Raw genomic sequence first — 26648 nt, forward strand, 5'->3', positions numbered from 1 at the left:
TTAAATAATCAAGCAATAGAAAGCATGAATGAGAGAAACAAGTATAAAAGATAACAGACGAATCAAACAGATGAAAATATACACACGAAGGGTCCACTGAATAATTTAATCAGGAAATGAGGTAAGGACCAAATAAAATCAAGGTAAAAGGCCACTAATACATGGCATATAAGATGAACAAGGGAGGATCAAAAGATCTCTTCAATTGCCATAAGCAATCCCTAAGTCAAACATCGATCATAAAGAAGTCAACTTAAAATTCAAGTCAACTTAAAAAATAACAAATAAATAGAAAATTAATCAAGAAAATTATGAAAAATTAAACTAAATGAGGTGGGGTCAGGACATCATTATCCCCCAAAAATATTTTAAAAATAACGAAAATTGGTACGTGAATTAATTAAAATAAAACAGAAGTCAAATTAAAAGTCCACCAACCAAACTAAGTCAAAAATAAATCCAAAATAAATTGGAAATGTGAAATAAAATTCCAAGAAAAGGTCAGGTTGACCATGTGACAGTGGTCAACCTTCATTCCAAAAATCAAATGCTAACAATAATTTTAAGTTATAAAAATAAAATCAATAAATAAAAAGTGTGTTAAAATGGACCATTTAGAATAAATAATTGAAATAAAATATTAATATTAAAAAAATACAAAAATAAAAATTATATAAAATTAAATAAAACATTAAGAAAAGTGAAAAATATTTTTGGATAATTTTATGGACGAAGAAAATATTTTAAATAAGAAAAAGAAATATGAGAATGGAAGGATTAATGGTGATGAACATGGTAAGCAACGCAGATATATCAAAATATGGCGATGGAAGAGATGATTACCTAATGGAAAATAGAAGTGGAATGGAATCTGATATGTGATGAAGCTTTGCCTCCTTTCCACGAAATTCTAATACTCCTTTAGGGTTAGGGTTTCAACTTCTTAAATAGGGTGGATTAGGTGTTCTCATGGGCTTTTTAGTAAGTGATTTATCCATAAGAATAAAAGTGTGAAGTGAGGTGTAAAATGTTGTTATTTTGGGCCAAACTTAAGTGAATGGATGTCCAATGCATGGCCAAAAGAGGTAAAAAACGTGACTGGTTTGTGCAGCATGCTTAGAAAATCTGATTGGGCCAGCCAGACCCAAAATCTGCCTAGAAAATCAAGTCATGGTGCCCACTTTAAATGAACGTATCTCTCAAACCATGGATCCAAATGAGATGATTCTAAAAGGATGTGAAAGAGGACATGGCAAGTTACAATTGTTGTGAAGAAAGTATTTTCAAATAATGCCTTTAAGTGCAAGAAAGCTGGCCAAGAAGTCTTGACAAATTTTGAAGATTTTGGACTTAGAAATTTTTCTAAGTGTCCTAAAAAAATGTCTCACTTTGACTAAGCCTAACTTTCTCAATTCTATTCCAAATGGAGAAAACTTTATATCTTTATAAATCTTGGAAAAAGAGGAACAACTTTAATGTTGGAGAAATTTTCGAATGGAGCTTTTATCTTGATGCAAAATGGGCTTAAAGTGAGTGCAACGATCATGAAAACTTGCCCTAAATGGAAAGTCAACCATTTCCAAATTAAGTAACTTTTCCAATTCCTGATTAAATGATGAATCCATGATCCAACCTTGATAAAACTTCACATGTAGGATCCCCTAGGCATGGATTTTGAGATTCCACTCTCAAAATGTTAGGAGTTGACTTTTCTGGCCCCATAGTTGACTTTTCCCAAACTATCTGATTCCCGATTCCATTGATCAATTGAAGCACTTCTAGATCAAATAAAGAGCTGATTTTTTGTATGTAGACCCTTGTGGACATATGGAGGGCCATGGAAAAGAGTTTCACCCAAAGAATCAGAAATAAACTGATTTTATACCAAACCCTAGTTTTAGGGCAAAATGATCAAGAACTGATTGCACTGATTGCTAATGGATCTTTCTGAGATAATTGTGAATCTTCCTAGGTCAAGATGCCTCTCTAATCATGACATGGATGAGCTCCTCTACTTCCAACCAAACATTTCCTGTTGCAGGTAGCCATGAAACCCTAATTTCTGATTAAATCCAGATGAACACTCTGATAGCTTTGAATCCTTCACTGATGAACTGAGGACCATAATAAGATACTTGGACCCCCCTGAGACCCTTGAGACTTGTATACTTAGAAAATGAAGTCCAATTCTCAATCTTGCTTTGTGTGGGCTCCTTCTGTTAAGGAGTGATCGATCAAAACCTGATCTCCATGTCACTAATGCAGTATGCAATGAGTATGACCTAATATGATGCTAATGAAGTGTAAAACATAATCCCATGCTTCCAGGAAAAATGAAGGGTAAATTTTGGGGTACTACACCAATTAGTCTTCTATATCATGTAGGGTCATGGATAGGAGAACCTTCTTATTCATAAAGTTTACAAGATAGATCAAATGGGATAGAAGAAGGTTTACATGCAAGGGGTCATATGTCTTATAATAGCTAAAGAGTATAGTGCTTATGATTGAAAATTATACCTAAAGTAGTTCATGCAATTTCAAAGCTTAAAAATTATCACAACTGACCCAAATCTTTGATTTTGAATTGTTTGTCGAATGACTGTTTAACAGCTAGAATTCCAGTTGTAGAATTACCAACCAAAACAATATCATCCATATAGACCAATAAAGTTATTAAACTTGATGTAATGGACTTAATGTATGGAGAATGGTCATATTGAAAAAGTGTGAGCCAATAGAATTCAAGAAGGAATAAAGCTTTGATTACTATTGTGTATTTTCCTTCTTCAAGCCATAAATGATTTTTTGGAGATTGGATGCTTGAGATAATGAAGAGGAAACAAAGTAGCCAAGAGGGAGGGTCATGTAGACTTATTCTTGGAGATCACCATGTAAGAAGACAATGTTGACATCTAACTGTTCCAAGTGCCAAGCCTTGACTTCTATTATGGAATTGAGGGATATGATGTTATTTATCTTTGCCACATCGGACAAGGTGTCAAAATAGTCAATTCATTTTAGTTAGGTATACACTTCAGCAACCAACCTTTATACCTTTCAATATAACAAACATAATCATATTTAATTGTATAGACCCACTTACATCAAATGAGGACTTTGCTAGGTGGTTAGTTAACAAGTGTCCAATTTGGTTGTTAGCAAGAGCTTGTAATTCAAGTTTGTTAGCTTGATTAGAAGTTATTTGTTCTGTGTGAGATGAAATGGAATATCATAAGGTTTTGAATGTATGTGAGAAATTATAATACGTCAAACATATGATAAGGGGTACGATATGGTTTTTGAAGGGTGAGGTGATGTAGAGGATGTTTAGAGGCAATGATAATCTTATGGGTAAGAAGGAGGTTTTGAGATCTCTGTTGAATTTTTAGTAGGTAAAGATTGTATTGGTTCAAAAATAAAAGGGGTATTGTTAGATGTTGCAGAAGAATTAGATAGATAGATAGATAGATAGATAGATAGATAGATAGATAGATAGATAGATAGATAGATAGATAGATAGATAGATAGATAGATAGATAGATAGATAGATAGATAGATAGAGACCAATAAACAAAAAGTCATTGTCTGCTATAGGGGAAAAGGTATGTACTTGATGTAGCAAGTTGGATATATGTAGGTGATGTGAGGGTGAAGAGGTATTAGAGGGAATATGCATGTTATCTGGTTGAGGTACATGAACTAGTTCAATAGGGATGTCATCAAGGGTAGAGGTAGGATTGGGAAAGCTTAAATGGGTAGGTTGGTTTTATTGAGACTAAACAAAATTTTTAAAGGGAAATAAGGAATCATATTATACTACATTTCTTGAGAGAAAGTCTTCATGATTGGATAATTCATAAAGGACAAAACCTTTTATACCTTCCCTGTAACCAACGAAAATAGATTTGTGGGTTCTAGAATCAAATTTAGTTCTACGAGCTTCTAGAGATGTTGCATAACATAAGCAGCCAAAAACTTTGAGTTGCATATAAGAGGGCGGGTCTTTAAGGAGAAATTTATAAAGATTGTGGGAGTTTAAAATGGGGCTAGGAAATCTGCTAATAATGTGAATGGCATGTCTGACACAAAAGTTCCACATGGATAAATTTCTATTGGAATGGAAGTGGAGAGACCTAGCTAAGTTTAAGATGTGCTAGTGTTTTCTTTCCACCACACCATTCTATTGAGAAGTTTTAGGGTAAAGTTTTTTTGTGCAGGATGCCTTTAGACCTAAGGAAATGAGATAAAGTAAGGAACCCAATTCCATTATGTGATCTAAAGCATTTGAGGGTTGTGTGAAATAGATTTTAAATGTAAGTAATAAAGTTTATAAGGATAAGTTTAGTTTGGTCTTTAGTTTTGAGAAATATTACCCCAAGTGTAATCATATAGTAAAGTGAGAAGGTAATTTTGACCTAAAATAAATATGGTTGAATAAGGGTCCTACAAATAAGCATGTAACAATTCAAAAGGAGAAACAATATTAATAATACTCAAATGAAAAGACAAATTTTCTATTTTGCATAATGGCAAAAATCCCAAGGTGCCAACCTTGATTTACAAGAAATAAAGGAGAGTTTTTAGAAAATGACTTGAAAGCCTACATCATATACATGCCCTAAATTGGAATTCTAGAGTTTATGAGAGTTATTATCAACATAATTCTAAAGAATGCGAGAGCTAGGAGACTCTAGGATGTATAAGCCACTTTGGAATGGTTTTGCATAATATGACAAGTATTAGCACGAAAGTGATGATAACATTGATGATTAGTAATAAGTTTGGTGATAGAGATGAGATTAACATGAAAGTTATGTGTATACAAGACATTATCAATGGTAAGAGATGAGGAAAGTTCAATGTTAATAGATATGAACATAATAATTTGTGAGCCATTAGGTAAAGTCCTAGAGACAAAGTTAATATGCTTATGCTTAATAAGGGATGCAAGCCTATAAGTAATATGATCAGTTTCACCTGTGTCAAGGATCCAAAGAGTGGTGGTGATAAAGTTGGTCATGGTGTTAGATGTGGATCTTCATTGTTGAAGTAGCTCTATGATATTTTTGTACTGATCCTGTGTAAAACCAAAAGAGACGCTTCATGGATTAGGAGGAGGATGATCTAAGACATTATTGGCAGATGAACTAGATGAGGAAGGAGTCATGGCCTTGTTTTTTAATCTAGGGGATATTCATGCTTTACAAAGCATGACTCAATGGTGTGGTTGGGGATATTCATGCTTTACAAAGCATGACTCAATGGTGTGGTTGGTACAACCACAATAAGTGAAGACTCGATTAGGTCTTTGATGAGTCGGCCATAGTTTTAGGTCCAACCACAATTTTTAACATGTTTTTTTCCAATACAAACTCTTATAGCTAACACTATTGGGCTTGGTGCGCATATAAACTGTGGGTGACCATAATCGATAGGCTCGTGGTACCATGTTAAGAACTGTGGTTATACCATAACCTAATTCTATCATTGAATTACAAGCCAATCAATTCAGGTCTTCCACTATTAATATGTGCACCAATCTCAATAGTGATAGACTTGTGAGACAATGTTAAGAGTTGTCGAAAATAAATTATATTGATATTTTAGATATGGGGTTTGTTTTGTATTTGACTGCACCTAATTTTCATCATTTTGAGAAAATTTGTGGAAGATGTGTATTTGAAAATAATAAGTTTATATGTTTCTTCATGGACAACTCCTACCTCAAAATTTGTGGTGTTGATGGTAAAACTTTTGAAAATATTCTTATTATTACTTTTGTGTGAAGTTCTATTAATTTCCTTTCCTTTTTTAATATGTTGTAGATAATTTGGTTATGAAAGCACAATTTAAAATTGTTTAACATTAGTATAGTTAATGTGCATCCATGCTTATAGTTAAGCATGGCAACGGTGCGGGTCGGGGACGGTTTTTACCTCCCCCAAACCCAAACCCGAATTCCCAAACAATCCCCGTTCCCCGCCCCAAACCCAAACGGGGATGGAGAATTAAAACCCAAACCCGTCCCAAACGGGTTCAGGTTAGGTTCAGGTATCCCCGCCTCGCCACCATCCATTTAGTGAAATCAATTTTTTTAATAGAAATATTTAATTTTTTAAAAATCTAATTACACTACAAATAATAAAATAAAACAATATAAAAAAATTCCATACATATATTTTGAATATTTTAGGTAATTAATACAAATCAAAATATTAAAACATTGACCACTTATTTAATATTTTAAATCATCAAAAATAAATAATAATGTACATGATAAAATAAACGGGGTCGGTACTAGTGTCCCCATTACCCGATCCGTCGCCATATTTTATTATCGGGGAAAACCCAAACCCAAACCCAAACCCAGTTAAAACGGATTTTCCCCGTCAATTTCGGGTCGGGTTCGGGTGGGTACCCGCGGGTACGGGTTATGTTGTCATGCCTACTTATAGTCATGAGAACTATTTTTATTAGTAATTTTTTTATGACCCGTTAATGTCATTTGTGTAATTCATTAATGCAATCATCAAGTGTCTTATGAAAATATTCAGCAACTTAAAACAAGGTTTTGAGTATTGCTCATATTCGATGATAAGTAGGAGGACATTCAAAATAACGGGGTGCGTGCCTTTTGGGCTTGACCCGTTCATATGTTGGACTACATTAGAAGGTTTTGAGTATTGCTCTTCTTCAAGCTAATTAGGATAAGTAATTTCTTAGGCACATACAATTATAATGACTTACTATTAGTGCAGTATATAGTGTTATTTTCTTTGGATGTCATGTAAATTGGGGGACATTAAACCATATGTCTGCTAATGTTTTCTTTCTTTGCCAAGCCTCTGACGAAAGTGTATAAATGTAACATGTTTATGTTTGTTACTCTAGTAGAATATTATACTTGAGTTAAAACAAACATAACTGATCTTTATTTCATAACAAATTGTCGCAGGCTCACGGAATTTGAAGAGGAAACTCATTGTTGGTAATAAATAAATTTTTTCTTGTTATTTTTATCAGATTCCTCTATATTAAAATCATATTTTTTATTAAGGAATTAATTGATTTTTTATTACGGTAGCTAGTAGTATATTCATGAGGGAATCCATGTTTAAAATAGTAGTGCTCAATACATATTAAAAAAAAGTACATTGTCTTTGAGATCCATCTCTCTTCCTCAACTAACTCCCATACCAATATATCTTTGATTATAGAGAGATATTGAATTGTATCACTTTTATTAGAAGGGGTTAATATTTTGTCATTAACACCAAAAGTAACATCATATGAAAAGACACAATACTATAATTTTAACTTTTTTTGTTTGTTTTGTTTCTTCTACGAAACACATAATAAGATGATTTTCTTTTTGACAACAGGTGTTGTTGGAGGTGTAGTAATAGTAGCGTTGCTGATGTGCATCACAATTTGTTATATTAGAGGTAAGTCATCAATACAACCAGTAAAATTATGGTTTAAGACAAAGAATGATAAAAATATCGAAGCATTTTTTAAAGAACATGGAGCTTTAACCCAAAAGAAATATAAATTTTCAGAAATAAAAAAAATGACAAATTCATTCAAAGTTAAACTTGGTCAAGGGGGTTTTGGTGTTGTGTACAAAGGAAATTTATTCAATGGTTGTCCTGTGGCGGTGAAGATATTGAATGCATCAAAAAGAAATGGTGAAGAATTTATTAATGAGGTTGCAAGTATTACTAGAACCTCACATGTTAATGTTGTTACTCTCCTTGGATTTTGTTTTGAAGGGCGAAAAAAAGCGCTTGTATATGAATTTATGTCTAACGGTTCTCTTGATAAGTTTATTTACAATAAGGGATCTGAAACTATTGAATATTTAAGTTGGGATAATTTGCATCATGTTGCGAAAGGAATAGCTCGTGGGCTAGAGTATTTGCATAGAGGATGCACCACTCGAATTTTACATTTTGACATAAAACCACATAACATTCTTTTGGATGAGAACTTTAATCCAAAGATTTCCGATTTTGGACTTGCAAAGCTTTGCCTTAGAAAAGAAAGCATTATTTCGATGTCAGATCAAAGAGGGACGATGGGATATGTAGCTCCAGAAGTATGGAATAGACATTTTGGAGGAGTTTCACATAAGTCGGATGTTTATAGTTATGGAATGATGTTGTTAGAAATGGTGGGTGGAAGGAAAAATATTAATGCTGATACAAGTCACACAAGTGAGATATACTTTCCTCATTGGGTATATAGTAGACTTGAGTTTGGAAGTGATTTGAGACCTAATGGAGTAATGGATACGAAAGAAGATGAGATTGCAAGGAGAATGACCATTGTGGGTATGTGGTGTATTCAAACATTTCCTAATGATAGGCCTACAATGAGTAAAGTAGTTGAAATGTTAGAAGTTAGCATGAATTCATTGCAAATACCACCAAAACCATTACTTTCATCTCCTACTAGATCAATATCAGAGTCTTAAATGTCTTAAAATGTGAGGGCATGTATAACTTTTTAATATTTTTTAATTAGAATAGAGATTAGCTCAATCCTTTTAATCATCATGTAAAGGGGAGCTTAATGTCTCAAAGTGTTTTTATATAGAATGTAAAATTATGAGCAATTAATTGGTCATGTAAATGTTATAGTTTATAATTTTTTTATCTTTTGTGGAAGTAGGCAGCTAGTAAGTGGCAGTTAAGGCCTATTGTTAACACTTATTATAAAAAAATAAGTATATTAGTTTTCTCTGTTTTTTTTTAAAAAATAATCAACATTTTTAATTAAAATATTAAAATAACCAAAATTTCAAAAAATATATCAAAATAATCATCTTTTTTAACTGATGCGTCAGTTGAACTGACGCATCCAATTAAGATCCAAAGGAGGTACCATTGAAGTTGGCGCATGCTCCCAATGGCATTGCACTTAGGCGTCATGTTTCTTGGCGCATGCATGTGTGATTTAGTGCGTGCACCCATGCATCTGGCGCATGCATTGCCATGTGTGTGTGGCGCCTAGAGCATTGGCGCATGCATTTCATGGTTCATCTATAAATAACATGTGTATCTCCCATACTTTTCAGACTACTTCTTACCCTCCAAGCCCATTTTCTTTCATTCTACTTCAATCCCCTTCAATTTTTTATTCTTTAACCATATCTGAATACATTCACAAGAGAAATGTCGATTTAATTTTTTCAGCAGTCGCACCTCCGATAAAGATCCGACTTTGGAATATAGAATCGTTTGAACGTCATAATCGGACGTTGAACCGTTGGTTAGATGGAGAAATTGAAGATGATGAAAGGATTAGAAGAATTCAATGGCTTGAGTCCACGTTCAACCAAAATGGAGAAGTGTGTGTATGGATGGATATTAAGACTGACAGAGACATATGATGAACATCGTCATCATCTCGAATCTTCAACCGATAAAACTTTACTTGGTTGTCTGCAGACCACACCATATTTTTATAGATGATTTGGCCCACCTGACTACACTGCAATTTCATTTCTATTCTTTCTTTCAAATGTAAAAATTTTGATCGTTGATTTATTGTAAACCGAGTTACTTCTGTGTTGCGAAAACAAAAACTGAATAATTGATGCTCAAATATTTCACCTTCGGTATGGGCACTGATCATGTAATGTGGTGAGGAAGACATTTTTTTAAATGTAAGTTTAGTGTATGTATTGATCATGTAATGTGGTGAATACATTGATATGTTATTCGTATGCAGTTAAATAGGGGAGACAGTGTATGTACTGATTATGCAATTAATCTGCAAAGACAAGACAATACAATGCAAAGAATTCACGCAGAGACAAGACAATGCAAAGCATGCGCCTACAAAGAATCTCTGACCTAATAATCCAACACTAGAAGCATGCGCCTGCAAATAAGATGCCCATGCCCTAATAATCCAAGGTAGGCGCCCTTTTAAATGGCGCATAAAAAGGCATGCAAACGCCACTAGTCTTGCCGCATATGACAATGCATGTCTTAAACAAAGCATGCGCCCTAGCCTTAGGCACCTACACCTATCCTCACATGCATGCGCCCTATCAAATGCTTCACATGCTGCATAGCTATTCACATGCTGCAACATTATCTCATCTATAAATAGGGCAACAACTCACAACACTCAACATCTGCAATACTAACGATCAAACTTTACAACACTCAACCTTTACAACACTCAACCTCTGCAACACTCAACCTCTACAATATTATGTCTCTATTGACTACGGGTGATGAACATGGACGAACAATCAACAATATTGCGATGTTTGTATGTTATTACTTCTTCTTACTCATGGAGCATACTTATTTCTTACTTATGTTTCTATTGTTTATTACTTCTTCTTACTTTATTTCTTACTTATGTTTTATTAGGATCCAAAATGATTCTGATGCCGTGTATATGAATATGTACCCCGCGATCCTTTGATAGAACCATATATTTAAGGATGCGGTTTTGGTAATCTCCTCAACATAGTCTCATACTCGGTTGACTACAAACTTATTCTTGCTTTGTTGGAGAGATGGAGACCCGTGATCCACACATTTCACCTTCCTTTCGGTGAGTGTACTGTCACACTTGGGGACGTCTACATGTTGTTGGATCTACGTATCGAGGGTAAGGTCGTAAATGGTAGAGTTAACCATGATAACTCTATTTTCAATGAATTTTTGGGTTCCCCTTTATGTGACGACCAAGATACAGGAGAGATTTCTGGTCAAACTAGGGGTTAAGGTATTAACTTAAAATATCTCAAACAATATTATGCGAATATAACATTGACCGAAGAATCTACTGAGTATGAAAAAATAATTAAAGCTCAGTGTTATATTATGATTCTATTCGGTAATTTTTTATTTCCCGAAAATACTGGTAATACGGTAAATATTATGTATTACCATTGTTAGGAAACATAAATAAGGTAAGCACATATAGTTGGAGTTCATCTGTTTTGGCCCGTCTATATAGTGCGTTGTGTCAAATTCCAAAAAAAATAGTTGTACGTTTTATTCATGTGCATATTTTCTACAAGCATGAGGTTGGTCAAGAATGTCGTCACTCGCCCCAGTAAACGAGAAGTCATTCATATTCCCCTATGCAACAAAGTAAGTTTAAAACTTTACCATTTAACTTATTAGAATTTATTTTACAACTAACTATAAATAATATTTTTCAAATGTTTTCGACCCAGGTGGTTAGTTAAAGGGATGAACTACAGCAGGTGTCTGAAACACATTGTAGTAGTCTATCTCAATCTATTGAACCACATTAGACCAGACGATGTAATACTCCTACACAACTCTACTTTTGATTTAAAAATAATTATCAAATTACATATCATCTAATCATGTCATATTCTTATACAGTTTATCTATATGCCATATCTGGGTCTTGATCATCAGGTTAACCATGATGATGGTGTAGTTTGGACAGCAAAAACACCAATTATCCGGTTCACTACTGTGGATATGCACCAGAGTAACCGAGTAAAACTGCAGCTCGACATGCATAAACAAATTATAGAACCTCCGTCGTGTTTGGGAGATTGACATCAACAAAGAGTCGATGCCCAATGGGATTATTCCGAATTGAGAGACTTTGCAAAGAGATGTGTCTTCATTGGAGGAATCGACGACAACACATCTTAAACGAGCCAGTCATACAGGGTGCTAGACCAACTCAATAGTATATGGCATGGTTTAAGTCGATTATAATGCCACAATTTATGTCTGAGCCAAGGTATTTGATTGATCCACACCAACTAGCTTCGTCATCATACGCCCAACAACAAATCCCCGTCCAAGAACAATGTCAACCCACCCAAACCCAACGACCAACCTCACATCATCACCCTACCATATACACCCAACAACCAAACACCCAATCTCACAACCAATTCATGCCACACACCCAACCTCAAAACCAAGAAGCAAACCTTACCCACCAACAACCATACACAACCACCACAACAGTCTATAACCCAGATGATTCATAGGATTCATGCAATCATAGCCCCCCCCCCCCCCCCTCCAATGACCACCTAAGCATCCCATCGGCATAACACTCAACCATTGTTTGACTATAGTACATCCCAGGAACCATTGATTTATTTCCAAACCGATTCAATGTCCCGATTCGGGCAACCATACCATCCATAATTCACCCAACCAAAACGACCTAACTACGACAACATGGGCACCGAACTCAATTACGGTAGCACCGTTGGCGAAAACCCCCCAGCTATTGGGGACAAATGATGACACATCTATCAAATACTGTTGGATCTTCCATCAGACCTTCATACCAGCCACCATTGGATCATGTCACCATACAAAGACCCCAAACACCTCGGGAAAATTGTGGGAGACCTCGAAGACAGACTAACGTACATGGATGTGGAACAGGGGGGCATTTCAATCTGGTGGATCATTGAATTTCTTGTCAATTCCATGTAACTTTTCATTATAATATAAATATAATTTTTATTTTCAGTATTTTTTTATTAATTATAAATTTAACATTTAAAATTAAAAATAAAATAAAGGTGCATGTGTCACATGCATTGGCGCATACACTATATAATGTATGCATGCGCCAATGCATGTGTCACCAAGGCATGCATGCGCCAATGCATGTGGCGCCTACATGCATTGGTTTTGCGTGCATGCGCCTGCACTCTTGGTGCCTCCTTTGGATCTTAATTGGATGTGTCAATTCAACTGACGCATCAGTTAAAAAAGGTGGTTATTTTGGTATATTTTTTGAAATTATGGTTATTTTGGTATTTTAATTGAAAATGTTGGTTATTTTAAAAAAAATCATTTTCTCTTTCGTAAGATTATATAAAAAAAATAAGATTTATGTAATATATATATATATATATATATATATATATATATATATAAAATAATTAAAATATTAAATAAGTATTTCTACTAACCTTATTGCCCTTATTTAGTACATATATATTGTGAAAACAATGTCGGAATTATAAAGTATAATTGATTTCTTGATCGGTAAGAAACCCACAAGGGTAGAAAAAGAGAAAACAATAAGAATCCAATGAATTTGGTTATAAACTGTTATTCTTTACTTTCTCTTCCAAACAAGATTACAAGTGTTACAAAATAGCAAATAACCTCTCTCATCCTTATGAGGATTTACACTATGTAATGATGAGAGACTAGTATGCTATTTATAAGAAAACTTACACACTAGCCTAATGGACTTTTACACACAAGCCCATTACACAAACTAACTTAGAGAACAAGCTAACTTAAACAATTAGGCATAACAAACAAGCCCAAATCGACATGCTAACAATCCTAACATATTTCAACTACAACATGTGAACAGACTTCAACAATATGCTATGGTTCTATCGAATTGTCGAACCAAGAAGCTACCAATCGACCATACTAGAGTTCTATCCAATATCTCACAAATCTCCACCTTGGAACAAACTCTATAACATCAAGGGAATAAACTAAATTTCTTTATGCAGTGGAAAAACTTGCTACTTGGTAATGTCTTGGTGATCATATCAGCAACATTATGATATATCGAAACCTTTAGCACTTGGACTTCTCTATGCTCGATTACCCCTCTAACGAAATACAAGCTCACATCAATGTGCTTGGTTCATTCATGATAGGCTGAATTCTTCGACAGGTGTATAGCACTTTGACTATCACATTTAACAGTGATAACTCGACCTTGAAGTTTTAGTTCCTTAGCAAAACCTTCAAGCCACAATGCTTCTTTCACAACTTCAATGAGGGAGATATATTATGCTTCAGTGGTTGATAAGGCAACAAACTTCTGCAGAGTTGCTTTCCAACTAATTGTTATGCCAAACATAGTGAACATATATCCAGAAATAGATTTCCCAGAATTCATACAACCTGTATAATCAGAGTCGACATACCCTTCGATTTCTGCTTTACTATTTTCACCACATGCTCCACCATAAATCAGAACTCTATTCAGAGACCCATTTATGTACCTCAGAATCCACTTCAATGCTTGCCAATGAGCTTTTCTAGGATTCGCCATGTACCTGCTTACAAGACTCACTACATATGATATGTTATGTCTAGTACATACCATAACATACATCAAAGAACCTACTATGTTAGCATATGGGATGATATTTATATAATATCTTTCGACCTCGGTGTTGGGACGCTGATTTGTACTCATCTTGAATTAAGGGTTTGTCGGAGTCACAATAGACTTTGAATTCGACATACCAAACTTGTCGAGAATCTTCCATAGGTATGTCTCTTGAGATAAGCATAATTTCGATTGCTTTCTATATCTTCGGATGTCAATCCCAAGAATCCTGGATGTTGCTCCCAGATCCTTCATATCGAACTCCTTACTGAGTTCAGCCTTCACCTTCATTACATCCTCAACATTGTTGCTTTCTATGATAATATCATCCACATAAAGCAACAAAATAACAAATGAATTTTTATGTTGAAATCTGAAGTAAACATATTGGTCGAACTAACTTCTAATGAAACCTATGTGTGTCATGAACTTGTCGAATCTCCTATTCCACTATCGAGGAGATTGTTTCAGTCCATATAAAGATCTATTCAGCTTGCACATATAATCTTCCTTACCCTTTTCTGCATACCCTTCAGGTTGCCTCATCAAGATTGTTTCATCTAGATCTCCATACAAGAACGCAATCTTCACATCCATTTGTCCCAGTTCTAGGTTGAACTATGCCACTATGGCAAAAAAAATTGAATAGAATTATGCTTCACATAAGGAGAGAACACATTATTGAAGTCGACACATTCTTTTTGAGTGAAACCCCTTTCGACCAATCTTGCCTTGTATCTCTTTGACGTCACTCCTTCGATTCATTCCTTAACTTTGAAAATCCACTTACAGGTGACTAACCTGGCACTAGCAGGTTTCTTGATTAGTTCCTAAGTGTGTTTATAATGAACAGACTTCATCTCATCATCCATGGCCTTCAACCATTCAGTCTTATTTAGACTCCTCATAACTTCCTTATAGTCTATAGGTTCTTCATCTAGAACGTCACTTGCAGAGATTAAGGCATAAGCTATGAGATCTGCGTACCCAAGTCTTTGAGGTGACTTGATGACTCTTCTCGGCCTATCTCTTACCAACAGGTAGTCATCGACACTTTCCTCATCCTCCTCAGTAACTTCAGCATTTTGTGGTTCTTCTTCAACTTGATCTGAGATACACAATTCAGCATCGACATGCTCCACCTCTTCTTGTTCCATCTCTTCTTTAGATATCTATACACTTCGAATAACATCATCCGTTTTCTTGAAAGCCATATCAACTTCATTGAAAACTACATCTCGATTGGTGATACACCTTCTGTGGCCTGCCTCTAGTCACCATAGTCTTCATATCTAACGCAGACGAAGGACACCTATTTATCAGATATGTTAATGTCGAAATAACCTTAGCCTAAAACACCTTCTTTAACCCAACACTAGTCAGCATGCATCTAAATCTTTCTAAAATGGTTCGGTTAAACCTTTTAGTTAAACCATTTTGTTGGTAAGTACCTGTAGTAGTTTTGTGCCTTACAATACTAGAGGCTACACAAAAACTGTCGAACGCCTCATTCCAAAATTCAAGCCCATTGTTGGTTCTCAACCTCTTGACCTTCCCGCCAATCTAATTTTCATCCAGAGTGTTCCAACTTTTGAAGTTCTCAAAAGTTTCATCCTTAGTATTCTGAATGAATACCCATAACTTTCTAGAATAATCATCAACTATGGATATAAAATACCTTGCTCCTGAATGTGAGGGACATCTTACAGGCCCCCAAAGATCAGCATGGTTAGAATTAAGGGACCCATGTGTTCTTTATTAGCCTTTATTGAACTTCACTTTGCAAGATTTCCCAAGTACACAGGATTCACAAAATTTCAACTTTTTGACTTTGTCTCCACCAAGTAGATTTTGTTTCCCTAATTCGACCAGACCCCTTTCACTGACATGGTCCAATCTCATGTGCCAAATTTCTGTCTTCGAAAAAAAGTTTTGTGGATGTAACATCTGCAGAACCACTGACAACTTCATCCTCAAGGGTATACGAGTCTTGTTTCTTCACACCTCTTAATACTTTCTTCGACCCCTTCATGACTTTTAGAATGCTTTTCTCTCCTTAGAAATCATCTCTTTTCTTGTCTAATTCACCAAGAGAAATCAAATTTCTCTTCAAATCAGGTAGATACCTAACATCAGACAACAACCTTATTGACTCATCATGGATATTGAATCTCACAGATCCAACACTTGCAATCTTACAAGCTTTATTGTTTCCAAATAATACAAATCCACCATCTTGATCACATAGTTCCTCGAATAAGTCTTTGTTTGGAGTCATGTGCCAAGTGCAACCTAAATTCATAATCCACTCTTTACTTGAGTCGCCGCTTGAAACCACAAGAACATCATATGAGTCGAAATCATCTTGAATAATGGTTGCGTTGCCATTATCCTTACCTCCAAGATCTTTCCGGAGTTCAGGGCACACTTTTCTTGTATGACCCGCCTTCTTACAATGATAACATCGAATACTAGATGCATCACCACTACAAGACTTCATCTGACTTTTACCCTTCTTCTTGTCGAACTTGCCATCTCTCTTTTTGAATTTCTCCTTAACCGACAAACCTTCACCAGTTGAAGATGGCATGTGCTCCTTTTGTTTGTTCAAATCCTTAGAGTACAAGGTTGATTGAACTTCTTCAAAGGTCAGAGACTCTCTTCCATACAAGAGAGTTTCTTTGAAGTGAGCATGTGATTTCGGAAAAGAACACAACAACAACAACAGTGCTTAATCTTCATCCTCGATCTTGGCATCGATATTTTCAAAATCAAGAATTAGCATGTTGAACATATCCAACTGTTCAGCCAAAACTTTGTCTTCACTCATCTTGAATGAATACAGAGCTTGCTTCAGGTAGAGGCGATTGACCAATGATTTGGTCATGTACAAACTTTCGAGTTTCTCCCAAAGACTCGATGTCGTCGTCTCTTTCGAAACCCGTTGAAGAACCATATCACCAAGGCTCAATAAGATGGCATTTTGGGATTTCTCTACCATAGTCATTTTTTCTTTATCCTTTAACGCATCGTCCATGGTTCTGTCTTCCTTCCACGCTTCTAAACAACCATGTTGAAACAGTAGAGCTTTCATCTTCAAGCGCCATATACTGAAATCTTTCACTCCAATGAACTTTTCAATCTCATAATTTGTTGACAACATCTTCTCCATGCTCACCGCACCAATTTGTTGTGAAAACGATGCCGGAATTACAAAGTATAATTGGTTTATTGATCAGTAAGAAATCCACAATGGTAGAAAAGGAGAAAACAATAAGAACACAATGAAATTGGTTATAAATTGCTATTCTTTACTTTCTCTTTCAAACAAGATTATAAGTGCTACAAAATAGAAAATAACATCTCTCACCTTAATTAGGATTTGCACTATGCAATAATGAGAGATTAGTATCCTATTTATAAGAAAACTTACACACTAACCTAATGGGCTTTTACACACAAGCTCATTACACAAGCTAACTTAGAGAACAAACTAACTTAAACAATTGAGCATAACGAACAGACTCAATTCTACATGATAACAATCCTAGCATATTTTCACTACAACATGTGAACAGACTTTGACGACATATTAAAATCCTGTCGAATTTTCGAACCAAGAAGCTACCCTTCGACCATACTATAGTTCGATCCAATATCTCACAACATACTTTCATATCAAAAAATAAAAGTGTATCGAACTAAATTTTAATATTATTGTTTTAAATTCAAACTAATTGTGAATCGGATGATAATTATCCATAGTCATTTTTATCTTCAAATAATTGTAATAAGAGAGAAATCATGTCTCTCAGTTGTGAGTTTCTTAACTAATATAAAAAATGTTAAAGTGAATATGCGGGAAGTTGAACTACTAACTTAAAAAATACATTAAATGAAATGCATAAAATATTTGGCTTCATTAATTGATTGGTTGTCTCAAATAATTTACAATGGTATATATATATATATATATATATATATATATATATATATATATATATATATATATATATATATATATATATATATATATATATATATATATATATATATATATATATATATATATATATATATATATATATATATATATATATATATATATAATAGTACCGTGACATAAGAACTATCTTTCTTTATGTGTTTTGTTGACTTCGTCCATGTGTGCATAATTTTTCCAACTTGCAATTCTGTCATCTTCTCAATTTTTGGTTAATGTTGCTCACTACATTAACATTGTGTTAGAACACAAACGTAGAACAAACTCGAAACGAAAAACAGATGATACATAGTATTTATAACATCAGTTTTGCAATCAGGCTCGCGAAAGACACTTAGAATCACAGATATACAGAGGACTCCATCATAGTTGTCAAAATTGAGATCTCGATAAAGATCATTAGGGTATAGAAAAAACAAAAATTCATAGGATCATCACACAAATAAAAAGATCCAATTAAATAGACAAAATTATAGAAATAACTAGGAAAACTAACTATTTAATCATAAATAACACACATTCATTCAAAAAAACATAATTTCCTTAAACATGTTTTTTTAACAGCAACTAAAAACATAATTGTCTCAAATACATTCCAAAAAACATCATACCAACACATACATTATCTAAAATATATCATTTAACAAGCATTTTAAGACATTTTGATTATCAAATCCATCATATCATCTTCTTCTCCATCAAAGTCATCGTCAAGGTTACGAATCCCAAATTCATTTTCAGTAGAGGCAACTTCAACTCCATTCCCTTCTTTCAAAACTATAAATTAAAATTAAACTTTACCATTTCAAAAGAACCTCAATTTCTCTCACATTCGAATGAACTACAATTTAAGCTTAACATGTGAATCGTAAAGGATTGAAGCTTCGAACCCTCGTCCCGTAGGACTTCCACCAATGTGTTGGAGTTTTGTTTTTAAGCGAAGCCATTGTAAGCAGACTACCACTTCTTTTTTTTCCTTTGTTTTAAAATTATCAAGTTGTGCATCAATTTTTCTAATTTCACTAACATCTTGCACTATTATGTGCAAATAATCATACAAACCACACTTGACTTCACATTAAGCTTTAAAATGATCATTGTAATTTGTAATATAGTTGATGATTGAGATAGTAGCTTGTACCATGCAAAGGCTTGTAAAGTTCTTTATCTCACCTCTCATCAATAATATCCTAAAAAAAAACATCTTATCACTATTATGTGCAAAGAATCATACAAACCACACTTGACTTCACATTAAGCTTTAAAATTATCATTGTAATTTGTAATATAGTTGATGATTGAGATAGTAGCTTGTATCATGCAAAGGCTTGTAAAGTTCTTTATCTCACCTCTCATAAATAATATCCTAAAGAAACATATTAGCACTATTATGTGCAAAGAATCATACAAACCACACTTGACTTCACATTAAGCTTTAAAATGATCATTGTAATTTGTAATATAGTTGATGATTGAGATAGTAGCTTGTAACATGCAAATGCTTGTAAAGTTTTTTATTTCACCTCTCATCAATAATATCCTAAAAAAACTTGAAACTAAATTATAGAGAGAAATATGAAATTAGTTTGAGAATGTACACCAAATTTACAGGCATTAGAATATACAGGTCAGCCTATATATGCATATATAAACCGAAGTTAGTTTTACCTTTTTTTGAACACCATTGAAGTTAGTTTGTATTTTTTTGGCTTCGCCGATTGCCTCGAAGATAAGTCTCATGGTCGATTTTTCGTCTGAATCTACTAATCAAAGGAATTGGATTAACGTATAAGCACAATTTAAACAAATGACAATATTTAAAAAAAAACCGTATCCATAATAACTTCTTCATTATGTTTCCATTATTTGGCCTATTTTTCTTCCCCTACTTCTTCCACAAACTGATCAATCATCTAGAATACTTTATCAACTATTTTTTATATGTGAGAGGCATTGTTTGACTTTAAAAAAAGAGTACCATTAATATTATTTACTAAAATTTTCAAGATTATTCTCCTTATTTTATCCATCCATTGATCATGATTGTGCATTTAATAGTGCCAAGTTTTTGTAAAATACATAGGCGCTGGTTAACTTATTTTACAAGGAATCCATGCAAAAAACTAAAGTGTCTATAAAAAGTGATAGAATAATTGTTTGGATATTTCTAGTATGTATTAACTAAAAGCAGTTGAAAAGGATTGGAAAACCATAATACATCACACAAAAGCCAAACCAAAGCAATTTCCTGCAAAGCAAGGCTCGTTAGGCCATGATCCTATGCGCGCCTAGCGAGCTTAGAAGCCATCAGTCATTTCAAGTGTAAGTTACTTCTAGAAGAAAGACGATTCATTGGGCGAGGATGGGCAGTGCACCTAGCAAAGGCTCTAATACACAATTATAAATAGGGGTCTTTAGTTTATTGCAAATGGAGTTTCGACAGAATGAGTTAGTACATAATTGGAGTAGGTTCACCTTGACCTACAATAGGAGAATATAAGAGGGAGTTTGAAGGAGGAAGCATTGCTCAAGTGACAGGGAAAATAAACTTCCAAGCTCGTCTTCCTAGGATTACTGGTACATCTATGATGAGTAAACGTAGCTAAAAATATCTTTGTTTGGGGATTAGATGTAGTCATTATATTCATGTATTAAATAGGTCATGGCGTTTTATGTAAGTCCACTCAAGCTTTAATATTAATGAGTCTTTAATCTTAATGCTTGTTTTATATTTGGTACTTAAATTTTTTTTCATGGTATGAGTTGACATTTGTGTAAGACCCCAATTTTGTCCCTAAGATCCCTCATGGCATCATATCATATCATATCATTGCCTCAAGGATCATTATGCACCTTGCTTGCTTTCTTAGTGGGTGGGTCATCTTTTGAGAGTGTTTCTTGATCACCAAGCATGTTTTGCATTTGTATATCATTGCTTTTCATTTGTTTACTAACCAAAAGTACAAAAATATGTCATCTAACCTTGTTACTTGCAGATGAAGCAACATTAGGTCAAGACAGTCAAAGGCATTCATTGAGCAATCAATGGTGGCCATTCTTGAGAATTTGGGCACCATTGATCATTCACAAGAGTTCATATGAGTTATGATATCATTTTGAATCAAAATCTCAAGTGATAGAGGCTTGGATTCCATCAGAGCATAGCCAGTCAACTGAAACCCTAGAAAAGTCAACACAAGTCAACTGTGCATTCAATCATGGATTTGAAGGTGGGAGATGGTTAGAGAGACCTCATTCATGTCCATACAAGTCTCATTTGACATGTCAAACATCAACCATGAAGAATTTGAGGTCAGATGAAAAGTTTCCAAAAATAGTAAGTGACCTGTAATTTGAAACTGCCAAAAATGGAAAGGTCTTCTCCTCAAGATTACATCATCAAGAAAGCTTCAAATGAAATTTTGTCCAACATGAAAGTTGAAGATCTTGCTCTCACCTTTCCAAAAAGTCCAAGAACATCCATTTCTCATGTGTGGTTAAGGAATTATGGATCAATCATTGCCAAGTAATTTTGAACTTCACAAGTGCATAACTTTCACACCAAAAGGCCAAATGGAATGGTTCTTTTTGGAACATTTATCTCTTGATTTGCTATATCCAAAACATGCATCACATTTCATGCATTTCCATCACAAAAATATTGGCATTTTCACTTGAATTTCATTTGAATTTTGGAGGGAAATTTCCAATTTGAAAAATATGCATTGCCTTTACATTTTTCCAATGGCATTTGGTTCTAAACAGCATTTGCAAGTGAATTAGCACAAAAATCGTGCACTGTAGCATTGCCATGCACATGTAAGGGTGATTTTGCCATTTTGCATCAACACTTGAATTTCACTAATCCATTTGCATTTGGTTTAATTGTGATTAGCAGCTTCATTAACAGATGGTATATATAGCTAATCCTAACAGAAAATTATAACAACACTTCCAAAATCTCAGATCTGAAAATTCTCTCTCAACTTTCTCTCAACTTTTTCATCCAAATTCTTCATATCCTTTGCTTGGTTCGTGGTTTATTCATCATCTACAAGCATAATTGAAGATTGTTGAAGCAAGATCTTAAAGAATTCATCAAGAATTGAGACTGTTGAACCTTGCATCCTTTCATGGCAGCTGAAATTTCTGGACAAATCAAGCACTGTTGAGCTATAATTCTTCATTCATTCATTCATCCAAGAGTTGAGGAGGACCTGTTTCAGCTTTTCCAGGCCTGAATCGCACGATTTCACTTCTGTAGCTTCATTAAGGTCAGAATTTGAATCTTATAATTCATGAAATTGATGTATGCATCTTGTAGATCCTTTAATGCTGGTTATACTGAACTTTAGATCCATGAAATCCATGCAGAATTGAAGTAGTTATGTTGATTTTAATTTTGACATGTGGAACTTCTCTTGCTCGATCCATTCATATTATTGAGAATTAGAATAAATTGAGCCTGGATTGTTGATGTGTGATGTGAGATGAATCTATTGGTATGCGTATGGTGAATTTCTGTGCATGATTGTTCTTGAGTTGATGAACACGATGAACATGGATGAACTTGTTAGGTTTTCATTTTCCAGGCTGAGTTTGATCTTGTTAGCGCCAATGTGCATGTGTTTTTATGTTTCTATGCATGTATTGGTACATTTGGCTTTCACGTGGCACTTTGATTGGTTGTTACTTATTTCCACTGCCAGGTAGATTAAGTGAAACGACGCGTTTCACCTAAAACGTGCCTGGTTCAAATTCTTACTCGGTTCGATTCCGAGTTCATGACATTTTCAATTTGGTTTTTTGCATTTTAGTTCATTTATGCTATCCATGTTCATATGCTTCATTCATGCATTTTTTAATTTTTCTCTTCATTCCAAAAATCATAACTCCCTAAATATGCATCCAAATGACATGAGATTTTTTGTACCTTGTTCCTCATGAAGTCTACTTTTTTATGGTTATTTTTCCAGAATTTGTGCTCGGTTGGAATTTAAACTTGCCTAGGGTTTGTTCATGCATATGCTATCATGTACCTTGCTTGCCATTTTCTTTGTGAAATAATGATGGTTGATCCAATGAATGTGAAAATTGACATGCTTAAACTAGACATCCTAATTGACATTTCGGAGTTGAGTTTGCATTTTTAGCATTTTTGGTTGTTGAGATATGATCTGATTAATGTAGGTGTGACAATGTGAGTCACACCTTGGCTTGCTTGATTTGCTTATTTTCTTTACCATGCCAAATAAATGCCAAATCATCTGAATTTTTGTATGATACTTGATATACATGTTAGGTTTGATCATGATTTTTTGTGGAATTTTTGGATTCATTTCTGATTTTTTTGAAATTTTCCTTTCTGGCTTGTCATGTTTGGACTTTTGAAGAGTGTTGAACTTTCATGATTTGTGAAATGCTTATGCTTTATCATATGAACTTGAAATTTTGTACATTGATTTTAGATACTTTGAAGTTTATTGTGGCTTTGGTTTGAGTCATTTATCACTTGTCATTTCTGTTTTAGGATTGCTTTAAGTTGGTGTATCAATTTGTGCCTCCTTTGGGCTTGTTTATGCTTACCTTGACTTAGTGAATTTCTTTGCCATGCTTATACTTGTCCAAATGCCTTGATTTTTGGTGTGTTGGTCACTTGATGTGTTCTGTTTAGCCATGATTTTTCTTGGAATTAATTGAACCATTTTTGAATTAGTGTGCATTTGTTCATCATGTTGCTTCAATGTGCTTCCAACTTGTATACCTTGATGTATTTTGATTATGAAATTCTTTTGGTATATGATAATGGCATGAGACCTTTTGGATTATTTTCTTATTGGATTGAAGTTGATTCATGTCAAGTTTGAGCTTCTGTTTTAAATTTTTTCTCCATCTTTGACCCTAGGCTTTGACCTAGTGGTTGGTTGCTCATGTTTGAAGTTTTGTTTCAGGTTACACATTCAAGTTACACAATTGATGATGCCTCATCTTGAGAGCATTTGATATTTGCTTTTGCTTACTAATGTGTGTTTTGTAGGTTGATGTTGACTCTCTTGAGTTTGACTTGTGGCTTATGCCTTTGCCTATATTGGTTGTCTGTTGCATTAACTGTTGGTTGATTGTCTGTATAGTATACTGATTTGTTTGATGTTTCCACAGGTACTTAGTTGCTTAAGTTCATTTTGAACTTGCTTTTGATTGGTTGCTTAACCAATTAGGTATAATTTCTCTTCTTCATGTAGTCTGGAAGACCTAGCCTGTTATGTGGCTAGGCACCTGTCTGAAGCCCTCCTTAAGAGGCCATGTTCTTGTGTGTTTATGTTTGTGCTAAGCAGGAAAAGTCCTTTGATAAGGCAATTGATAGATAAAAGAGATGTGTAATCCATCTCCTACTATTCAGTGTGTCATCCCTTTGCTCACATTACATGTTGATGCATTGTGGATCTTAACCCAAGATCTATAGAGTCTATAACTTGTGGAGAGAGTTCCAACTTTCTGAACTCCCACACTTTCTATCATTCAATGCTCTCCCTGACCAGGGATAAGAGCTATGAGGCACACCCCTCATCTCCATCTCATCTGGCTTCACCTTAACTCTCAATGTTAAGGTTAAGAGCTCATATACCCTATTCCAGTTGGCTTTAATGCCTAACCTTGCTTGAGCCTGATTGCTTGTATATAGTGTGTGCTAACTGACATTGTTTGTCTGATTGCTTGATTCATCTGTGTATCCTTGCTTATGTGTGCCTCTGTGCATTTATCATCATTAATTATACATCATTGCATGATCATTGTTCATTGCTTTGTGACATCTTTGTCTTGTACTTGAGGAGTCAATTGTAAGTCCATTTATTGGCATTTGTTTCTTATGACCATTGAGGAGTCAATCATAAGTCCATTTATTGGCAATTGTTTCCTGTGATTTGTTAGGAGTTAAGTGTAAGCCCATTTATTGGCAACTTATTTCCTCTTTCTTATTGCTTTTGTTTGCTTGTTGTATGTGAGGATTCAATTGTAAGTCCATGTTGTTGGCATTTGTATTCCTATGATCATCCTTTGGAGATTGGAATAAGCCCAGATATATTGGCATCTGATATCCATGTTTTGGTTTTGCTTTTGGAGATTGGTATAAGTCCATTGATTGGCATCCAGTATCCATGTTGTGTTTTGTTTCAGGAGATTAGTGTAAGTCCAGTTGATTGGCATCTGATATCCATGTTTGTTTTAGGAGATTGGTGTAAATCCATTGATTGGTATCCGGTATCCACCTTTGTTTGTGAGATTGGAATAAGTCCATTGATTGGCATCCGGTATCATTTGTGTTGCTTATTTGTTATTGCTCATTTGCCTATTCCTAAGGACACACTTGGATCATCTTCTATATGATCTCAATGAAGGTGAGAAAAACAAGAAAGGGGGGGTTTGAATTGTTTGGAAAAATAAGCTCTTTTTCAAAATGAAAAACACACAATGATTTTATACTGGTTCGCTTATAACACAAAGCTACTCCAGTCCACCCGGCCAAGGTGATTTCGCCTTCAACAAGGACTTAATCCACTAATCTTGAAAGATTACAAACAACGTCTAAGAGAAAAATCTCTTAGTCCTCTCAAGTATACAGACTACACAGAGTCACTTGAGGAAATCAACAAACAAATAAATGAAAGATTAATGTAATCTAGAATGCTTCTAAGAAAGCAGATATTACAATAGTAAGAACAAGAGTTTTTCACGTAATAAGCAAAAGCTTCATGAAGATCTTAGAGAGCAAGAGTGTTTTTCTTGAGTGTTGATGTTTCAGTATAATTTTGGCTTGTTGGCTAATACTTGTATGTCACTGAATGTTGATTTGCAGTCCTTTATATATAGAAGTGAGGTAGTAATTGAAACTGGTGGATATTAAAATGAATTTACGTCATCACTTAAATAGCTTCTGCAGGATAACTTTCTCTCCTTGAAATGACTACTTACCACAAGTAGTATCTTCTTTATTGAAATTGGAGATTAACGTCTCTTTCTTAATTAGGAAAACCATTTGCAAATCTTTACTTGACTTTAACGTTACTCTTTCATGATTAGCAATACCATGCTCAGAGTCTTCAAGTATCTGAGAATCTTGGAATCTTGCTTCTGATGTAGATCTCTTTTGAGTTCTGATGGATTTCTTCAGATAGCGCTGAGAGTTTCTGGAGTTAGACAATCGTTGTTCAGAGTCAGAACTTCTAGAGCGTATTCTTGTTCAGATGCTTCTGATGTATTGCTCAGAGTTAGACTTTCTTGAACGTGTTTCCACTTCAGATGCTTCTGATCATTTGATAATTTGTATCTGATCTGGTTCTGTATCTGATGACATCATCAGATTTCTTCCTTCTTTCTTTAGAATCCTGCACACTTAGAAACTTTTCGTTAGGGTGCCATTTTTGGTTTCATCCTTTGTTATCATCAAAATCAAGGAATCTGTTGTAGAACAATTTTTGTTCTTACAATCTCCCCCTTTTTGATGATGACA

The 26648-nt window shown here is 34.4% G+C and overlaps 1 protein-coding gene and 1 long non-coding RNA gene across 4 annotated transcripts in view; both read left to right on the forward strand.

Moving 5' to 3' along the window:
* LOC127115096 (LEAF RUST 10 DISEASE-RESISTANCE LOCUS RECEPTOR-LIKE PROTEIN KINASE-like 1.4) overlaps positions 1-26648 on the forward strand; it is a 97711-nt gene that overhangs the window by 23463 nt on the left and 47600 nt on the right. The window contains exons 2-4 of one of the 3 annotated variants that reach the window (XM_051046783.1): positions 6959-6991; positions 7386-7448; positions 7563-8672. The exons of 1 other annotated variant lie outside the window; for it this stretch is intronic. In XM_051046783.1, coding sequence (XP_050902740.1) covers positions 6959-6991; positions 7386-7448; positions 7563-8479 — 1013 coding nt within the window. In that variant the 3' untranslated portion in view covers positions 8480-8672. Of the gene's footprint in view, positions 1-6958; positions 6992-7385; positions 8673-26648 lie in introns of those variants that run through there. One more of the 3 variants, XM_051046777.1, reaches the window with a different exon arrangement.
* On the forward strand, positions 9117-12512 carry LOC127115190 (uncharacterized). The gene is made up of 3 exons (XR_007800692.1): positions 9117-11126; positions 11213-11303; positions 11388-12512. It is a non-coding gene; the product is annotated as an uncharacterized LOC127115190 (long non-coding RNA).

Source organism: Lathyrus oleraceus, chromosome 1 (genome assembly GCF_024323335.1).
Source record: "Lathyrus oleraceus cultivar Zhongwan6 chromosome 1, CAAS_Psat_ZW6_1.0, whole genome shotgun sequence".
Lineage (NCBI taxonomy): Eukaryota > Viridiplantae > Streptophyta > Magnoliopsida > Fabales > Fabaceae > Lathyrus > Lathyrus oleraceus.